This window comes from Salmo salar, chromosome 10 (genome assembly GCF_965601325.2).
Source record: "Salmo salar chromosome 10, fSalSal1, whole genome shotgun sequence".
NCBI classification, from domain to species: Eukaryota; Metazoa; Chordata; class Actinopteri; order Salmoniformes; family Salmonidae; genus Salmo; species Salmo salar.
The window spans coordinates 107,898,367-107,916,278 of record NC_138300.1 but is presented as its reverse complement, the minus strand read 5'-3'; the positions used below and the strand labels follow the sequence as shown (position 1 = coordinate 107,916,278).

The window sequence follows — 17,912 nt, the reverse complement described above, 5'->3', positions numbered from 1 at the left end:
TGCACTAATTTCCCCCATTGTATTTGTATTGCATTGGATTGATGCATACAGAATCCTTAGAACAAGAACGCCACTTGGTCCATTCATCCATTCTTCCTGTACCCTTTGAGTGGTTTGTGGAACTGGTGAAGGGCCTGGCTGGCCTGGTGTAGGTCCTTCACACTGCCTCGCGCCATCCTGCAATGCTCCTTATCCTCCCTTTCCTCCTCCTCCTCCTCCTCCTCGGAGCTCCCCGAATCTTCCCCCGAGGAGTCCTTTTTCTGCACAGTCACACATATGTGTCAGCCTTTATAACTTAAACAGTTCTGTGTGAAGGAGAGACAGGGCTTTGGGGAGGATGTGGGATTAGCTACCTGCATAGAGCAACGTTCTTCGGACTCAGAGTCTGAAATGTCGGAGTACACCACGGCTCCTTTCCTGAGATCGGAATTCACTCTTTCAAAAAACTCTGAGGAAAAAGAGAAGGATGAATTAAATATCTGCACCTAAATGTTACGTGAAATTCTGGTGCATTCAAAGATGAGCCTACCTAAACCGTTGATTGACAGCTGGTGAGATGACCAGTTAGACTCACTGCTGAGGGGGCTGGGTTTCTCCTCTCTATCTTGGTCTTGATGCTGTTCCAGCTTGCTGTCATTAAGCTTGGTCTTCACCAGGACCCCTTCCCTCTGGTGGTCGCCAGTCCTCCTACCATCCCGCACCGGACTACTCTTCACCCTTGTGTGACGACGCTCATCTCTGTGCACACAATAGTAAAAGGAGAAAAAGCCTAGAGGCAAACAAATAGACAAACCACAGCATATGGCACTGAAAGCCATCTTAACTCCTGTTATTTAGGTTCAAGTTTATTTAAGTGATGAGTTGAAACATGTAAAGATCGCATAGTGCAGCTGGTACGTCCTAGCACAACGGCAGCTCTGAGTTGTAACATGAAACCGCTCCAGCCAATAAGTTGAGCAGTGCGGAGCATCGTCAAAGCCAGTTGGAGGTTTTGGGTGTTGAGTAGGTGGTGAGTTCTTCCAGCTCACCTAATAATCCTGCCGTTGCACATCACCAGAAGGAGGTTGTTGTCTAGCCTCCTGTCCACCGCTGCAGCCGACGCCATGGACGTCTTGTTGAACTTGGCCATCACCGTGGAGCTGAACGGGACATCCTGAGAAAAGGGCATAGAGATTTACTATGACAAAAGTTTATAATTAACCTAGCCTCAGTGTATGGGTAACGTACTCCAAGACATGGATAAACCAGGAGAAATGGAGTCATTGTAAATAAGAATTTGTTCTTAACTGACTTGCCTAGTTAAATAAAGGTTAAATAAAATAATTTTAAAAACTATGTGTTACACAAGCAGCGTAGGGGAGAGGGTAGTGTGTCAATGCCCTCACCTCCTCAAAGGGTCCCACCTCCAGCCTCTTGAGCACCTGTCGCGTGTGCAGCTCCAGGATCTCCAGGTTGGAGGGGGTCTTGGGCGCATGGTGATGATGGTGGTGGTGCCGTAGCCGTCTGGCTGTCCTGCGAGCATGATGTCTAGCCTTCTCCAGAGTCGACCGCGTCAGTGGGCACGGTCCACATCCCTGAGATTTCACTGGCTTGCTACCTCCACTCTGCTCCTCCTCCTGTGGTCAAGATATGCTAGTTAGTACAGAACCACAACGCTACAATATCCAGCTTCAAAGAAAGTGCTTTTGACCTGGTATTTATAAAAAGAGAAAAAGGAAAATATTCAGGGACAGCTAACTTTTACTCAATGAGCACAAAATGTTTACAACCAGCTCCAAGTAAGAAGCTTCAGTGTCCTTGTGAGTCACTGAGCATTTCTTCTCCTTTATGCTCTCACATAACAGCCTGAGGCCCTCTCTCCCCTTCTAGTCTCCACGCTAGGCCTTACCTCCAGGTAGCGGATTTCCTTTGTGAGTTCTTTAATCAGATGGTTGGGTCTGATATGGTCTGGGACCTCGCTGGCCTGCTCTGTGACCTGAGGAGAGGCAGAGAGCAGGGGGACAATGACAGTCTTGTACAGTCTTGTCTGCAGATGGTGGTTACAGTTTCCCAGCCAGATCATACCATCACACCAGATACAACCTGCCCACCATTGGCCTTGAAGGAGCCCAATGTAGATTACATTAGAATGTAGATATTGTGAACAAATGTCCTATTCTGTAGTCAGATGTTGCACAGACAAAAGAAGCCAATTTGCCATCGAGAATCTGTTTTTCTGTAGTATCCTACCTCTCGTTTCAGCCAGTTTTTCAGTGCAGTAATCAAGGCTTTCACTCCATCTGTCAGGTAGACTGGGGGAAGGCAGTTATCCTCTCGTAACTCTGAGAATCATATGAGAAGGATGTTTGGGGAAAAAAGGGCAGAAAGTCACATCACCAAAACAGCAACAAACTCCTCCGCTGAGTGGTATTTCTCTCACCTTTTAGAGTCTCCAGTAGATTATTGGCCACGTACCAGCAGATTGCCTCAAAGTAAGGGAATTTGAAGAGGTCCGGAGTCTTTAACCGCCACTCCATTTCATAACACCTGTAGTTGAGGATGCAGCAATGGAGATCAAACACAGCTCCACAGGGCTGAGACCTAGGCTGAACACATTTAAAATACTCAAATACGGGACAACGGGATGATTTTATGGGACAGTTTAGTAGCCTCCATTAATATTTTTAAGTACGTGATTGGTTGACAATAAGACATTGACCTACGTCTCTTCTTGCGCTGTGCAGAATATCAGATCTCAACAACGATTTTAGAAGTGTTTAACATCACCAGTAACACATTCTTATGTTATATGTTTTGTCATAAGTGGGTTGGAAAGTCAATTCACATCGAAAGAATAGGAATTCTGACTGAAATATAGGACAAATCAAACTTTTTTTATAAATTAGTGGCATTTTAATATGATAAAATTCAGGAAATTATTTGGTAGCGTGGCGCGGGACAAAATGCGGGACTGTCCAGAACATGTGGTCACCCTAAGAGACCCATCCCACTGGGCACAGATGTCAGTTCAATGTCTATTTTTTTTAAATTATACACTACATGTGGACACCCATTCAAATGAGTGGATATGCCCATTTCAGCCACATCCGTTGCTGACAGGAGTATAAAAATCAAGCGCACAGACATGCAATCTCCATAGACAAACATTGGCAGTAGAATGAACCGTATTGAAGAGCGCAGTGACGTTCAACGTGGCACTGTCATAGGATGACACCTTTTCAACAAGTCAGTTCATCAAATTTCTGCCCAGCTGGAGCTGCCCCAGTCAACTGTAAGTGCTGTTATTGTAAAGTGGAAATGTCTAGGAGCAACAACGGCTCAGCTGTGAAGTGGTAGGACACACAAGCTCACAGAAAAGGACCGCGAGTGCTGAAGTGCCTAATTTTTTTGTTGTTGACTGTCCTCAGTTGCAACACTTACTACCAAGTTCCAAACTGCCTCTGAAAGCAACGTCAGCACAATAACTTTTCGTCTGTAACTTGAAAATTGGTTTCCATGGCCGAGCCGCCGCACAGGTAGCCAACTGTAAAGGAGGAATAATAGTCTGGGGCTGTCTCATGGTTCGGGCTAGGCCCCTCAGTTACAGTGAAGAGAATCTTAACGCTACAGCGACATTCTAGACGATTCTGTGCTTCGAATTTTGTGGTTACAGGCCCTTTCCTGTTTCAGCGTGACAATTTATACAATCACACTGAGATTAAAAATATATTTTGCCCTGTATAACATTACAATAAAAACAGAATAATAAAACATACATGTATAAAACAATATAATTCAGCACACAAACATATTTAATAAAAGCAATCACATTCAACTGCATAGAGGTCCTCAATCAATAATTTAAACTGCCTGAGTGGCACCAACACATCTAACTGCAGTGAATTCTGCAGATTGCACAAGGGCGGTATGGAACACAAAACGAAGTCCATACAGAAATAGTTTGTTGAGATCAGTGTAGAAGAACTTGACTGGCCTGCACAGAGCCCTGACCTCAACTCCATCAAACACCTTTGGGATGAATTGGAACACCGACTGCGAGCCAGGCCTAATCGCCCAACATCAGTGCCGACCTCACTAATGCTCATGGGTGAAGGGAAGCAAGACCCCGCAGCAATGTCCCAACATCTAGTGGAAAGCCTTCCCAGAAGAGTGGAGGCTGTTATAGCAGCAAAGGGGACCAACTCCATATTAATGCCAACTGATTTTATAATAAGATGTTCGACGAGCAAATGTCCACATACTTTTGGTTATGTAGTGAATATACAGTACCAGTCAAAAGATTGGACACACCTACTCATTCAAGGGTTTTTCTTTATTTTACTATTTTCTACAAACCAAAAAATGTGTTAAACAAATCTAAATATATTTTAGATTTTCAAAGTAGCCACCCTTTGCCTCGATGATAGCTTTGCACACTCTTGGCATTCTCTCAACCAGCGTCACCTGGAATGCTTTTCCAACAGTCTTGAAGGAGTTCCCACATATGCTAAGCACTTGTTGGTGTGCGGTCCAACTCATCCCAAATCCGGCTACATCCCTGTTAGTGAGCATTTCTCCTTTGCCAAGATAATCCATCCACCTGACAGGTGTGGTATATCAAGAAGCTGATTAACAGCACGATCATTACACAGTTGCACCTTGTGCTGGGGACAAAAGGCCACTAAAATGTGCAGTTTTGTCACACAACACCACAGATGTCTCAATTTTGAGGAAGCATGCAATTGGCATGCTGACTGCAGGAATGTCCCCCAGAGCTGTTGCCAGAGACTTGAATGTTAATTTCGCTACCATAAGCAGCCTCCTACGTCGTTTTAGAGAATTTTGCAGGACTTCCAACCAGCCTCACAACCGCAGACCACGTGTAACCATGCCAGCCCAGGACCTCCACAGCCGGCTTCTTCATCTGCGGGATCATCTGAGACAAGCCACCCGGACAGCTGATGAAACCGAGGAGTATCTGTCTGTAATAAAACCCTTTGGGTGGGGAAAAAAAAAAATCTGATTGGCTGGGCCTCGCTCCCAAGTGGGTGAGCATATGCCCTCCCAGGCCCACCTATGGCTGCGCCCCTGCCCAGTCATTTGAAATCCATAGATTAGGGCCTAATGATTGTATTTAAAAATCGACATATTTTCCTTATATGGATGTTGAAATTGTTGCATGTTGTGTTTATATTTTTGTTCAGTATACACACACATTCCCAAAATCCAATCAGTTTTTCACATTGATTCATCACATTTTCTTGTTGTTGTTGAAATGAAGTGGAAACAACGTTGATTCATCTAGTTTGTGCCCAGTGGGATCACGGTCAAACCATAGACATTCTACCACTACTTCATCACTGGCCATTAAAAAGAAGATAACAGCAGTGTATTTGGCCATTCATTTCATAATGTTATTACTTCGGTTAATACAATGAAAGTTAATAAAATACGCATAGGCCAGTGGGGCAGTTTTTCCAGGTGCTCACCTGAGCTGCATGCCTATGTTGAGGTTGTGGAGAAAGTTCCCACCGAACGCCATGCAATCCTGAGAGGTGAGAACAGCATGGATCCATCCTGGGGAACACAGAGGAGGATGGACCAAATCAACAGCTGACCTACCAATGTGGAGCAAAAGGCTAGTAGCACGAGGCAAACACACTCGCACGCACACACAGTGTGCCAGCTGAAAATCAATCCATCACCCTCTCCAGTTTCAAGTTTCTCTGAAATCTGCTTTGCATGCAATACATTTAAACATTTCATTTGGAACATTTTGGAAGGATTGTATTACACCAGAGGATATATCCTTCCATGTGGCAGCAGTGCAGCCAAACAGGTGTGACAATGCTGTGCCGGTGGACCCTAAACATAATAAATGCTCTGTCATGGAGGGTGAACATGGAGCTGCTGTGGCCCCAGCAGAGAGGACGGTAGCCGCTCAAGAGATTATATGGATGGCTGATACCAGATGGGGTTCTCTCTCAACCCCTGCCTGTCTGCAGGTCGCCTACATACCAGCCATCAATAGCCCAACACTGACCTTCCCTACCAGGGGGCCTTTGGCTTCACGTGATAATTAAAGTGTCTGAAATGGTATATGTTACAACATACACTACCGGTCAAAAGTTTTAGAACACCTACTCATTCAAAGGTTTTTCTTTATTTTTACTATTTTCTACATTGTAGAATAATAGTGAAGACATCAAAACTATGAAATAACACATATGGAATCATGCAGTAACCAAATCAAACAAATCAAAATATATTTTATATTTGAGATTCTTCAAATAGCCACCCTTTGCCTTGATGACAGCTTTGCACACTCTTGGCACAATCCCCCGCTCTAAAATTCTCTTTAGCTTAACTGTTCTTTCAGTTACATTCATCTACGATGTCAGGAGATAGATATTTGTTGTATTAGTCTTTCTATGCACTTAGAAACACATTACATTTTTCCCTGGGGAAAATTGTGAAAACAATTGTGAAACATCCTTACCTGGCTTTTTTTGGCAAACACCCTGGAAAGTCCACCCAAATGCACATTGAGATTGGGAAAGGGAAAACCTAGTCAGTTGCACAACAATGCATTCAACCTAAATGCATCTGCGACATTTAACCCAACCCCTCTAAATCTGAGAGGTGCGGGGGGCTGCCTTAATCGACGTCCACATCGTCAGCACCCGGGGAGCCGTTGTTGGGGTTTAAATGCCTTGCTCAAGGGCAGAAAGGCAGATTTTCCACATTGCCGGCTCAGGGATCCGAAACAGCGACCTTTCAGTTACTGGCCCAACATTCTTAAGTGCTAGGCTACCTGCTACCTCATGGCTACCTTATTTATGAGTGTCATGCTTTAGTGGGGTATTGATAAACAATGTCTTTACATGGGGATTAACATTGTTTGCATATTAAAGAATGCTGGTTGTGTCGTTTATATACTGAGAGCCCGTGTGTGTACTAGGGGCCTGTGGGAGCGATTTGACAGGTTGGTGAATATGGACCAGGGCCGGGCAGCTCTCCCAGCAGGGAGCCACTCGTAATCTCAGTGTCTGCTAGCATCATCAGCCCAGAGAGCTTTCACACCCCCCAGCCCTCCAACTGGGAAAAGCAGCCTTGTGGGAAGCCATGTGGTTTCCCTCTAGTGAAAAAAATAAGTTTCACTATAAATAACTTGGAAATCTGCTTCTCTGCCCTGTGGTTAGAGAAACTGGATAAAATATATATCATACACAGTGCCTTGCAAAAGTATTCATCCGCCTTAGCGTTTTTCCTATTTTGTTGCATTACAACCTATAATTTAAATGGATTTTTATTTGGATTTCATGTAATGGACATACACAAAATAGTCCAAATTGGTGAAGTGAAATGAAAAAAATAACTTGTTTCAAAAAATTATAACAAATAAAACAACAGAAAAGTAGTGCATGCATATGTATTCACCCCCTTTGCTATGAAGCCCCTAAATAAGATCTGGCGCAACCAAATACCTTCAGAAGTCACATAATTAGTTAAATAAAGTCCACCTGTGTGGTGGATCACATGACCTGTCACATGACCTCCATGTATATATATATATATACATGAAGACCTCCTCTATATATATATATACACACACACACACACACACACAGCTCAAAAAAATAAAGGGAACACTTAAACAACACAATGCAACTCCAAGTCAATCACACTTCTGTGAAATCAAACTGTCCACTTAGGAAGCAACACTGACAATAAATTTCACATGCTGTTGTGCAAATGGAATAGACAACAGCTGGCAATTAGCAAGACACCCCCAATAAAGGAGTGGTTCGGCAGGTGGTGACCACAGACCCCTTCTCAGTTCTTATGCTTCCTGGCTGATGTTTTGGTCACTTTTGAATGCTGGCGGTGCTTTCACTCTAGTAGTAGCATGAGACGGAGTCTACAACCCACACAAGTGGCTCAGGTAGTGCAGCTCAGCCAGGATGGCACATCAATGCAAGCTGTGGCAAGAAGGTTTGCTGTGTCTGTCAGCGTAGTGTCCAGAGCATAGAGGCGCTACCAGGAGACAGGCCAGTACATCAGGAGACGTGGAGGAGGCCGTAGGAGGGCAACAACCCAGCAGCAGGACCGCTACCTCCGCCTTTGTGCAAGGAGGAGCAGGAGGAGCACTGCCAGAGCCCTGCAAAATGACCTCCAGCAGGCCACAAATGTGCATCTGTCTGCTCAAACGGTCAGAAACAGACTCCATGAGGGTGGTATGAGGGCCCGACGTCCACAGGTGGGGGTTGTGCTTACAGCCCAACACCGTGCAGGACGTTTGGCATTTTCCAGAGAACACCAAGATTGGCAAATTCGCCACTGGCGTCCTGTGCTCTTCACAGATGAAGCAGGTTCACACTGAGCACATGTGACAGACGTGACAGGGTCTGGAGACGCCGTGGAGAACGTTCTGCTGCCTGCAACATCCTCCAGCATTACCGGTTTGGCGGTGGGTCAGTCATGGTGTGGGGTGGCATTTCTTTGGGGGGCCGCACAGCCCTCCATGTGCTCGCCAGAGGTAGCCTGACTGCCATTAGGTACCGAGATGAGATCCTCAGACCCCTTGTGAGAACATATGCTGGTGCGGTTGGCCCTGGGTTCCTCCTAATGCAAGACAATGCTAGACCTCATGTGGCTGGAGTGTGTCAGCAGTTCCTGCAAGAGGAAGGCATTGATGCTATGGACTGGCCCACCCGTTCCCCAGACCTGAATCCAATTGAGCACATCTGGGACATCATGTCTCGCTCCATCCACCAACGCCACGTTGCACCACAGACTGTCCAGGAGTTGGCGGATGCTTTAGTCCAAGTCTGGGAGGAGATCACTCAGGAGACCATCCGCCACCTCATCAGGAACATGCCCAGGAGTTGTAGGGAGGTCATACAGGCATGTGGAGGCCACACACACTACTGAGCCTCATTTTGACTTGTTTTAAGGACATTACATCAAAGTTGGATCAGCCTGTAGTGTGGTTTTCCACTTTAATTTTTAGTGTGACTCCAAATCCAGACCTCCATGGGTTGATAAATTGGATTTCCATTGATTATTTTTGTGTGGTTTTGTTGTCAGCACATTCAACTATGTAAAGAAAAAAGTATTTAATAAGATTATTTCATTCATTCAGATCTAGGATGTGTTATTTTAGTGTTCCCTTTATTTTTCCATACATACATACATACATACATACATACATACATACATACATACATACATACATACATACATACATACATACATACATACATACATACATACATACATACATACATACATACATACATACATACATACACCTGTTCTGAAAATCCCCAGTCTGCAACACCACTAAGCAAGGGGCACCACCAAGCAAGTGGCACCATGAAGACCAAGAAGTTCTCCAAACAGGTCAGGGACAAAGTTGTGGAGAAGTACAGATCAGGATTGGGTTATAAAAAAATATCCAAAACTGAACATCCCACGGAGAATCATTAAATCCATTATTAAAAAATGGAAAGAATATGGCACCACAACAAACCTGCCAAGAGAGGGCCGCCCACCAAAAGCTCCACAGCGGAGAATGGAGTATCTGTCCATAGGACCACTTTAAGCCGTACACTCTACAGAGCTGGGCTTTACGGAAGAGTGGCCAGAAAAAAGCCATTGCTTAAAGAAAAGAATAAGCAAACACGTTTGGTGTTCACCAAAAAGCATGTGGGAGACTCCCCAAAAATATGGAAGAAGATATTCTGGTCAGATGAGACTAAAATTGAGCTTTTTGGCCAGCAAGGAAAACGCCATGTCTGGCGCAAACCCAACACCTCCCATCACCCCGAGAACAACACCCCCACAGTGAAGCATGGTGGTGGCAGCATCATGCTGTGGGGATGTTTTTCCATCGGCAGGGACTGGGAAACTGATCATAATTGAAGGAATGATGGATGGTGCTAAATACAGGGAAATTCTTGAGGGAAACCTTTTTCAGTCTTCCAGAGATTTGAGACTGGGACAGAGGGTCACCTTCCAGCAGGACAATGACCTTAAGCATACTGCTAAAGCAACACTCGAATGGTTTAAGGGGAAACATTTAAATGTCTTGGAATGGCCTAGTCAAAGCCCAGAACTCAATCCAATTGAGAATCGGTGGTATGACTTAAAGATTGCTGTACACCTGCAGAACCCATCCAACTTGAAGGAGCTCGAGAAGTTTTGCCTTAAAGAATGGGCAAAAATCCCAGTGGCTAGATGTGCCAAGCCTATAGAGACATACCCCAAGAGACTTGCAGCTGTAATTGCTGTAAAAGGTGGCTCTACAAAGTATTGCCTTTGGGGGGGTGAATAGTTATGCACTCTCAAGTTCTGTTTTTTTGTCTTATTTCTTGTTTGTTTCACAAAAGATATTTAGCATTTTCAAAGTGGTAGGCATGTTGTGTAAATCAAATGACAGAAACCCCCCCCAAAAAATCGAATTTTAATTCCAGGTTGTAAGGCAACAAAATAAGAAAAATACCAAGGGGGTGAATACTTTCGCAAGCCACTGTGTGTGTGTGTGTGTGTGTGTGTGTGTGTGTGTGTGTGTGTGTGTGTGTGTGTGTGTGTGTGTGTGTGCGCATGTATGTAATTAAAGCATCATCACCTATTTGACTTGCCATATGATGTGAGGAAGTTCTGTGAACCACAGTTGACGGAAGGAAGATGGCATGTGGTGCTGGTGTCCACGGTGACAAAGTGGTTCACTCAGGCCCTTCGGCGCTTACAGTTGAAGACACAAATCACACAGACCTTCCTGTGAGACGCCATCAAAGGCTAGCTGGTCTGCTCAGTGCCAAGTAGAAAAACAGCTCTATGGCTCCTTATGGCTCTTGTGTTTTTTAATGCCCTGAAGCAGAGCTTTCGAAATATAGTGCTGTATATGAGGCATGTTGAAACAGTAGAGTAATTTGAACACTTTGAACTCAGACAAGTTCCTTATAAAAAAATTAACACATTTTGTCCTGAGGTGAGAACGGAGACAGTTGCAGAAACTTAGTCTCTCCTCACCTGTGGGGATGAGGACGGTGGTTCCCTGTGGCACCACACACTTGTAGCACTGGTCCACCTTGTCCCCGAAGAACACCTCGCTCTGGTTGGGGGACGAACTCCACACCTCGTATAGTGCAAGATTATCCTGGGTCGGCTTGATCAAGTAGAAAATCTTCTCTCCCTTCAGGACAAAGATGAAACATTTGAATTATTAACATAAATGTACAGTAGCGTATCTGAGGGGAATATTTGTGATTAATCATGCTGGGCTGTCAAACTACATAGCCAAAGCAAACAGATTTGAACAACTCTGGAGCCTAACCATAGCACATATTTCAAAAGGGATACGCTGCGGTCTGAAGATATACAATATGCTGAGCACAGCAATTCCCCAGTTTACCCAGAGTACATGGTACCACACAGATGTGCCTCCGAAGTCTATGTGGAAGTCTGTGTAGCTGTCCTTCACCCCCATCAGGCAGTACTTCTGAACAAAGGGCTTGGGGAAGAAGGAGTCATCTGGCCAGTAGTTCTCCACCCAGGACATCTTCTGAGCGATATCAGGCACCACCACCAGCTCTGCCATCCTGAGAGAATACAAAGGAAGAGTTTAGGGATGTTCTACCAGTTAGGCAGAGTCGTTCGTTACGCGACTCATCTTTCAATACATCCATCATTGCGCACTAATAAGGCTGAACTGTTCGTCATGTGACACCTTCAGATCACTGTTCACCAATCAGCCAGGCATTGACTAATGAGATTCATTTAAAATAATGCATTTCTCCCCACCTCTTTGCCGTTTTCGCTTTCTGTTTTACAGATCACCCACCAACAGGTCTGAGGCCTCGTCTTACCATAGGGGGATTGGCTTCGTCGCCCTCTGCCTGCTAATCAGGCAGTGCTGATGGTTCTAAATCAGTATGCCCTAATGGGGTTCCTCCAGAGGACACCTTTTCAGATGACAAGACACATTCTTAAAAAAAAAAAAAAAAATCTTTCAAATTATCATTTCCACTGTGAAGCCTGGTAGAACATTGATGCTCAGTTATGAAGGATCCAAGCTTAGTCTCATATTTTTTTCCAAACCTTTCCGTCTCTCTAAATAGGCTGTAAGCAAAGTGCCTGTGGGCAGTGGATCCCTTCTGCTTGTCTGTAGTAGACAGCATATCTTCAATAGTGCCGTCAGCGCTGTACTTCTGAACTCAGCAAGAATTTGCATCCCTGCTGTTTGGAGTGCAATGCTCATCTCCTCTCACTACTATACTTGCAAGCATGGTGAATATACATTTTGACCCAATTATAGTCCTACAATTTCACTGAATCACAGGAGTATTCACTAAATCATAGCAGGTAATCTATAACAATTGTATTAAGTGCTTTTAGCTACAAATATTATAATGGTGAACATTTAGTGAAGCCAGAAAATACTAAAGTCAATCCAAATTATACAATGATCAAAGCAGCAGCAGGACATGTGTTAACTGCGAAAAGTAACCAATACTTACTTGGTGTCTGAAAACTCCAGACTGATCACGTTCAGCACCTTTGGCCGATGAGGTTTGTAGTAATACTTGACAAAATCTCGAAGCTTCATTTTGCTGTCTGCCTGTCTGGCAACATCAATGACATCCACGATTTTGTCACCACCTGCAAGAGAATGCGTCAGATCAGATGATTTATGCCATGCGGGAGGCAGTTAGGCCTAATGGGCAGTTGAGGATAGGACAGGCATTAACACTTGAATGTAGCATGTTAGGTAAGAACAGGTGACAGATGAATTTGAAATGATATTACAGCCATATTATTCGGTGTGACTCATGACGGAATATCACAGAACAACAGACTAATAAATGCTAAGCTCTACTTTCAAAAAAGAAATACTAACATTTTGAATTCTGCCAGGTATAGTCAAACCAGTCCAATCCCTGCCCTCTCCCCCAGCCCAGCCACGGGGCCTGTCAGAGCCACTAGAGTTCTCAAGCGCAGTTGTCCAGTGATGGAGGCTGCAAGGCGTGAAGCTTGCTGACACTTTCATAACCCCCCTAATACTTCTGATGGATGCCTCAGGGCTGCTGCAGTCTCCCCACTGGAGGAGGTGCATTGAAACATCCAAAGCAATCTCTCCAGATCCAATTACTGTACTCCCAGTGATGAAGGCAGCAACAGGAGGGAAGGCTTGGAGGGGACCTAGTAGGAGTTGGTTAATGTCTTTCATGTGTGTAAATAACCTCACCTGTATTCAACTGGCAAACGGCAAATAGACAATGGCGGAGGGGGGAGCGGTGAACAGACCTGCCGTTAACATGGGGCCGTACCAGGACAGCTGGTGGTTGTGCAAGCCCAGCCCTGTTTGGCCCCACTGGCCACCGCCTGATGTCAGGGAACAGCTAAAGGCAGAGCAGCCTCACATACAGAACAGCCAGGAGAGCACTTGTGTACAAATGGGGAAGGGTGCTGCCTGGGCGTAGTATGACCAACGACAAGTGGGGGCAAAAAATCTCTCCAGCCACAAATGTCCTAGGCAAATATTTATGCTCCTCATATAAGCAATTATGATCCCTTCATCAATCTTTTCATCCAGTGACAGTCAGGGACCAGAAGCACAGGTTTCCTGGAGAATAGATGAGGCTTTCTTAGTACCAGGTCTGAAGTGCTTGGATAGTGTGATGTAACAACCATGCTCCGAAAAGGGCAATAGCTGATTTACAACAAGTTTGCCATTAGGCTAAAATGGAGAGATGGCATGGAAAACACATTTTTCAATACAATAACTTACAGGTCCCTGCTGGGCCTAGCAGGCAGAGTGCCCTCTGAGGTAAATTGATTACCGTAATTTCCGGACTATTAAGCGCACCTAAATATAAGCCGCACCCACTGAATTTTAAAAAAAGGATTATTTTGAACATAAATAAGCCGCACATGTCTATAAGCCGCAGGTGCCTACCGGTACATTGAAACAAATGAACTTTACACAGGCTTTAACGAAACACGGCTTGTAACAAAAATAAATTGGCTTTAACGAAACACGACGTGTAACAAAAAATAAAAAATTAGCAGTAAGCTTTAGTTGTCTTTTTGCACTGAGTCAATTCCTCACGCTGCTGTTTCCAACGTCTTATCATCGACTCATTAAGACCAAGCTCCCGTGCAGCAGCTCTATTTCCTTTTCCAACAGCCAGATCAATCGCCTTCAACTTGAAAGCTGCATCATATGCATTTCTCCGTGTCTTTGCCATGATGAGGGTGACAAAATGACTACCGTAATCAGAATGATGGGAAGTTTGAGAGCGCTCGATTTAAGCTAAACAGTAAACAAAAAATTTGTTTGACCTTAACCCGGTCGGCAATTTCATTGGTCTAATGAAAGCTTCAAGCCGGCAAAAAAACTGAGCACGTCACAGAATGTATTTTTTTTAATAGAAAAATCAATTGAAAGTGGGAAAAATCCATATATTAGCCGCGTCATTGTTTAAGCCGCGAGGTTCAAAGCCTGGGAAAAAAGTTGCGGCTTATAGTCCGGAATTCACGGTAGCTGGGCAGCTGGCCTGTGGTGAATGCTTGGGTTGTAATGAAGCAATTAAACATTATGTGAATATAATAATAAATGTATATAGCGCTTTTCATTAAACAATCTCAAAGTCTCTTTAAAAATATATATATATATATATCAATAATCAGAAAATATTTTCAGACTAATCTACCCCCAAAGAGACCCACACATGAATACGGCCATTCATTGACTGGACCATTTGGATTTGATTGTCAGGTTGACACCGTAACCTAGACTGATAACACCACAGGCTTAGCTTAAAGATGCACTATGCAGAAATGGCCATTTCCTGGAGACACAATGATTCCCATGCTAAGAGGCACAATGGCCAGTGATGCACTTTCTCAGGTTAGCTGCAAAAGTGAGATGGTTTTGTCTCCACTCTGTGTGTGTGTGTGTGTGTGTGTGTGTGTGCAGTAGACTGATAGCAGAGTGAACGTAATTTGAGCCCAAAAGAAACTTAGCCGGACATGAACCTGAGATGTCTGATAATGTACTGGGGAAGTAAGGGGATCCCATAAGTACCAAACTCAATAGTGGAGAGAGGTGAAGAAACACTGTCCTCTAAACTAATCCACCATTATCTACACACGTTTTCATTATCGGTGGATTAAAGGTAGACTCAGAGATATGACGTAGATGCAGAAAGTAAACAGCATTGTGGGTCAATTTCCGCAACAACTAAGAACATTGAAGTGCGAGGCTCAACTTCACTGTTTTGGTGCCCTGACTACCACACTGTGAACAGTATAAAGCGCACCCTTACACTAGAGATTGACTCGGAAGTGAAAATTCATTCCTGTGAATATTTTTCCTGTATTGTTCTAATCCAGCAACAGTTCTATCGGCACGAAACTTTCCTGCCCCTTCCCGATAAAAATCACTCCCGTCCTGTGCTCATTTTTACACGCAGAAATATGTAGGCTATTGTGTTTTTATGAAGTATTGAAAATAATTTCAGTAATTCAATATGCAACTGTGATATGTGGTTGTCTATACTGTCTTAGTTAAATGCACCGACTAAGTTGCTCTGGATAAGAGAGTTTTCTAAACAAACCTTTTCACTCAGGTCCCCCTTCCAGCATTAGGGTACATTCCGTGCACCCCCCACTTCTATGGACACAAGCACTTTTCATGACATGTACGAGATCTTCAGTTTCTTGGCAATTTCTCACATGGAATAGTTTTCATTTCTCAGAACAAGAATAGACTGACGAGTTTCAGAAGAAAGTTTGGTTTCTGGCCATTTTGAGCATGTAAATCGAACCTACAAATGCTGATGCTCCAGATAAATAGTCTAAAGGCCACTTCTATTGCTTCTTTAAATCAGCACAACAGTTTTCAGCTGTGCTAACCTAATTGCAAAAGGGTTATCTAATGATCAATTAGCCTTTTAAAATGATAAACTTGGATTAGCTAACACAACGTGCCATTGGAACACAGGAGTGATGGTTGCTGATAATGGGCCTCTGTACGCCTATGTAGATATTCCATTAAAAATTTGCCGTTTCCAGCTACAATAGTCAATTACAACATTAACAATGTCTACACTGTATTTCTGATCAATTTGATGTTATTTTAAATGAAGATTTTTTTTTTGTTGACATTTCTAAGTAACCGCAAACCTTTGAAAGGTAGTGTATGAATATTTAGGCTACAACATTTACAACATGAACTTACACATTTAAAAAAATATATATAAAACTCAGTGGCAGCACTGCATCAGTCAATCTATTTGTATTTCACTCTTCACCTCAGATGGCACGGGTTTAGTAAAATACGCAAACAATTGGGCTTGACCGGTAACGTTGTTGGGAGAAGGCCTAGAGCAGATATGCCACAACACTTGGTTGGTAGCCCATTTGATTAAACCACAGCATTTTTATAAAACATTTTACAAGCTGTGTACTCGGTTCCTTCATCGTCAAAGACAACCATAAAATGTAGCTAAAACATTGCTCTTTCCTTGGCTCTAATGTTAATGATAGGTCCTTGGCTGCAACTCCTCTCTTGAAGGCTTCATCATTCACTGACTTAGCCTATGTTGGCATCTGAGGTAAAGTAGTCACTGGCTAAAACTGGAGCAAGGCGTGAGAGTGAGCCGACGGAAGGGGGAGGGGGCAAATAAGCATTTATTTGTAGAGATTTATTTATTTTTCCAAAGAAATTTAAAACTCAGTGTATACCTATTCCTGTACTGCCCGTTCTGTTGACTGTCGATCCGGTCTCAAACTTGACTCCCATTCCTGCCGGAATCGCTCGGAACCCACAAGATCAGTAAGAGTCCTGTTGCCGTGTTAAACCTCTACCGTGCACATGCGCAGATACTGTGTGTGACCGTGTGAGAGAAAAGTCTTGCATCTCACTCATCTCAATATATGGGGTGCTGCTCATGGCAACATCATTTCGCTGACTCTACCTTTAATGTAATATGTAAAAAGACGGGCCAAGTAAACCTCCCAGCTCGTTTACCTGAGATGGCCCCGAGGCACATTAAGTTACAGTAATGTACAGACACGTTACACAGCAAGCACTTAAATATTCATCCTAAATCCTCAACAAGATGCTGAGCTAGCATCTCATTAATAAACACGTTCGATTTAACATCTCCCTCAGTGGTAAATGATCCAGAAACCTCTAGAGAGCTTGTGTTCATAGAAAACAGATATTAGCACACTGACCCAATTCCTTTGAAAATGGGCCAGTTTTGAAAATAACTATGGCACAATTAATGTACACAAAGCAAAACAAAGGCACCAAAACAGCACACTGTGACAGAGTGATCGATTCTTAAAATGTTCTCTCCTTACCAACATACTCCTCCACATCCCTGACAGAGAAGCTGGAGGAGGGCAGCTTGAGACCCAGTCCGCCTAGTTGGGGAACTGCGATGGGGTAGCTGAAGCCCTGCTTCTCCAGGTACTTCTGTGTTACCTGATGACCCTGCATCTGCACCAGGATCTCAGCCGCACTGGAACAAAGGAAAGAGGGGTCATTAATATGAATACATCAAATAACATTTTATTGGTCACATGCACTAAATACAACAGGTGTAGACTTTGCTGTGAAATGCTTACAACACGAGCCCTTAACCAACCCGAGTGAAAAAGTAAGATTTTTTTATTTAATAGTAACACAATAAAATAACAATAACCATGGCTGCAGGAAGTAGTTGGGTGGGGGTGTTGCAATTTTTGCAGTTGTTTTTTGTGCCCGCGATGAAGACGTCTATATCGGTCCGCTAATACAGTAAAGGCCCAGTGTACAGTCGTGGCTAAAAGTTTTGAGAATGACACAAATATTAATTTTCACGAAGTTTGCTGCTTCAGTGTCTTAAGATATTTTTGTCAGATGTCACTATGGA

General features: G+C 43.8%; 1 protein-coding gene across 5 annotated transcripts in view; it reads right to left on the bottom strand.

Annotated features, from left to right (window-relative positions):
* The window catches only part of LOC106561353 (lysine-specific demethylase 7B), a 43,141-nt gene that overhangs the window by 3,231 nt on the left and 21,998 nt on the right, over window positions 1-17,912 (bottom strand). For 4 of the 5 annotated variants that reach the window (XR_001318784.3, XM_014125213.3, XM_045688350.2 and 1 more), the window contains exons 4-16: window positions 17,359-17,519; window positions 12,504-12,645; window positions 11,399-11,585; window positions 11,017-11,179; window positions 5,469-5,556; window positions 2,420-2,526; window positions 2,230-2,321; window positions 1,889-1,975; window positions 1,386-1,616; window positions 1,029-1,153; window positions 530-738; window positions 354-448; window positions 103-260 (exon numbers count right to left, since the gene is read on the bottom strand). Coding sequence is in view for 4 of the 5 variants with exons in the window: in XM_014125213.3 (XP_013980688.1) it covers window positions 103-260; window positions 354-448; window positions 530-738; window positions 1,029-1,153; window positions 1,386-1,616; window positions 1,889-1,975; window positions 2,230-2,321; window positions 2,420-2,526; window positions 5,469-5,556; window positions 11,017-11,179; window positions 11,399-11,585; window positions 12,504-12,645; window positions 17,359-17,519 (1,845 nt within the window). In the remaining variant the exon portion in view is untranslated. The remainder of the gene's footprint in view (window positions 1-102; window positions 261-353; window positions 449-529; window positions 739-1,028; window positions 1,154-1,385; window positions 1,617-1,888; window positions 1,976-2,229; window positions 2,322-2,419; window positions 2,527-5,468; window positions 5,557-11,016; window positions 11,180-11,398; window positions 11,586-12,503; window positions 12,646-17,358; window positions 17,520-17,912) is intronic. The other variant, XM_014125214.3, reaches the window with a different exon arrangement.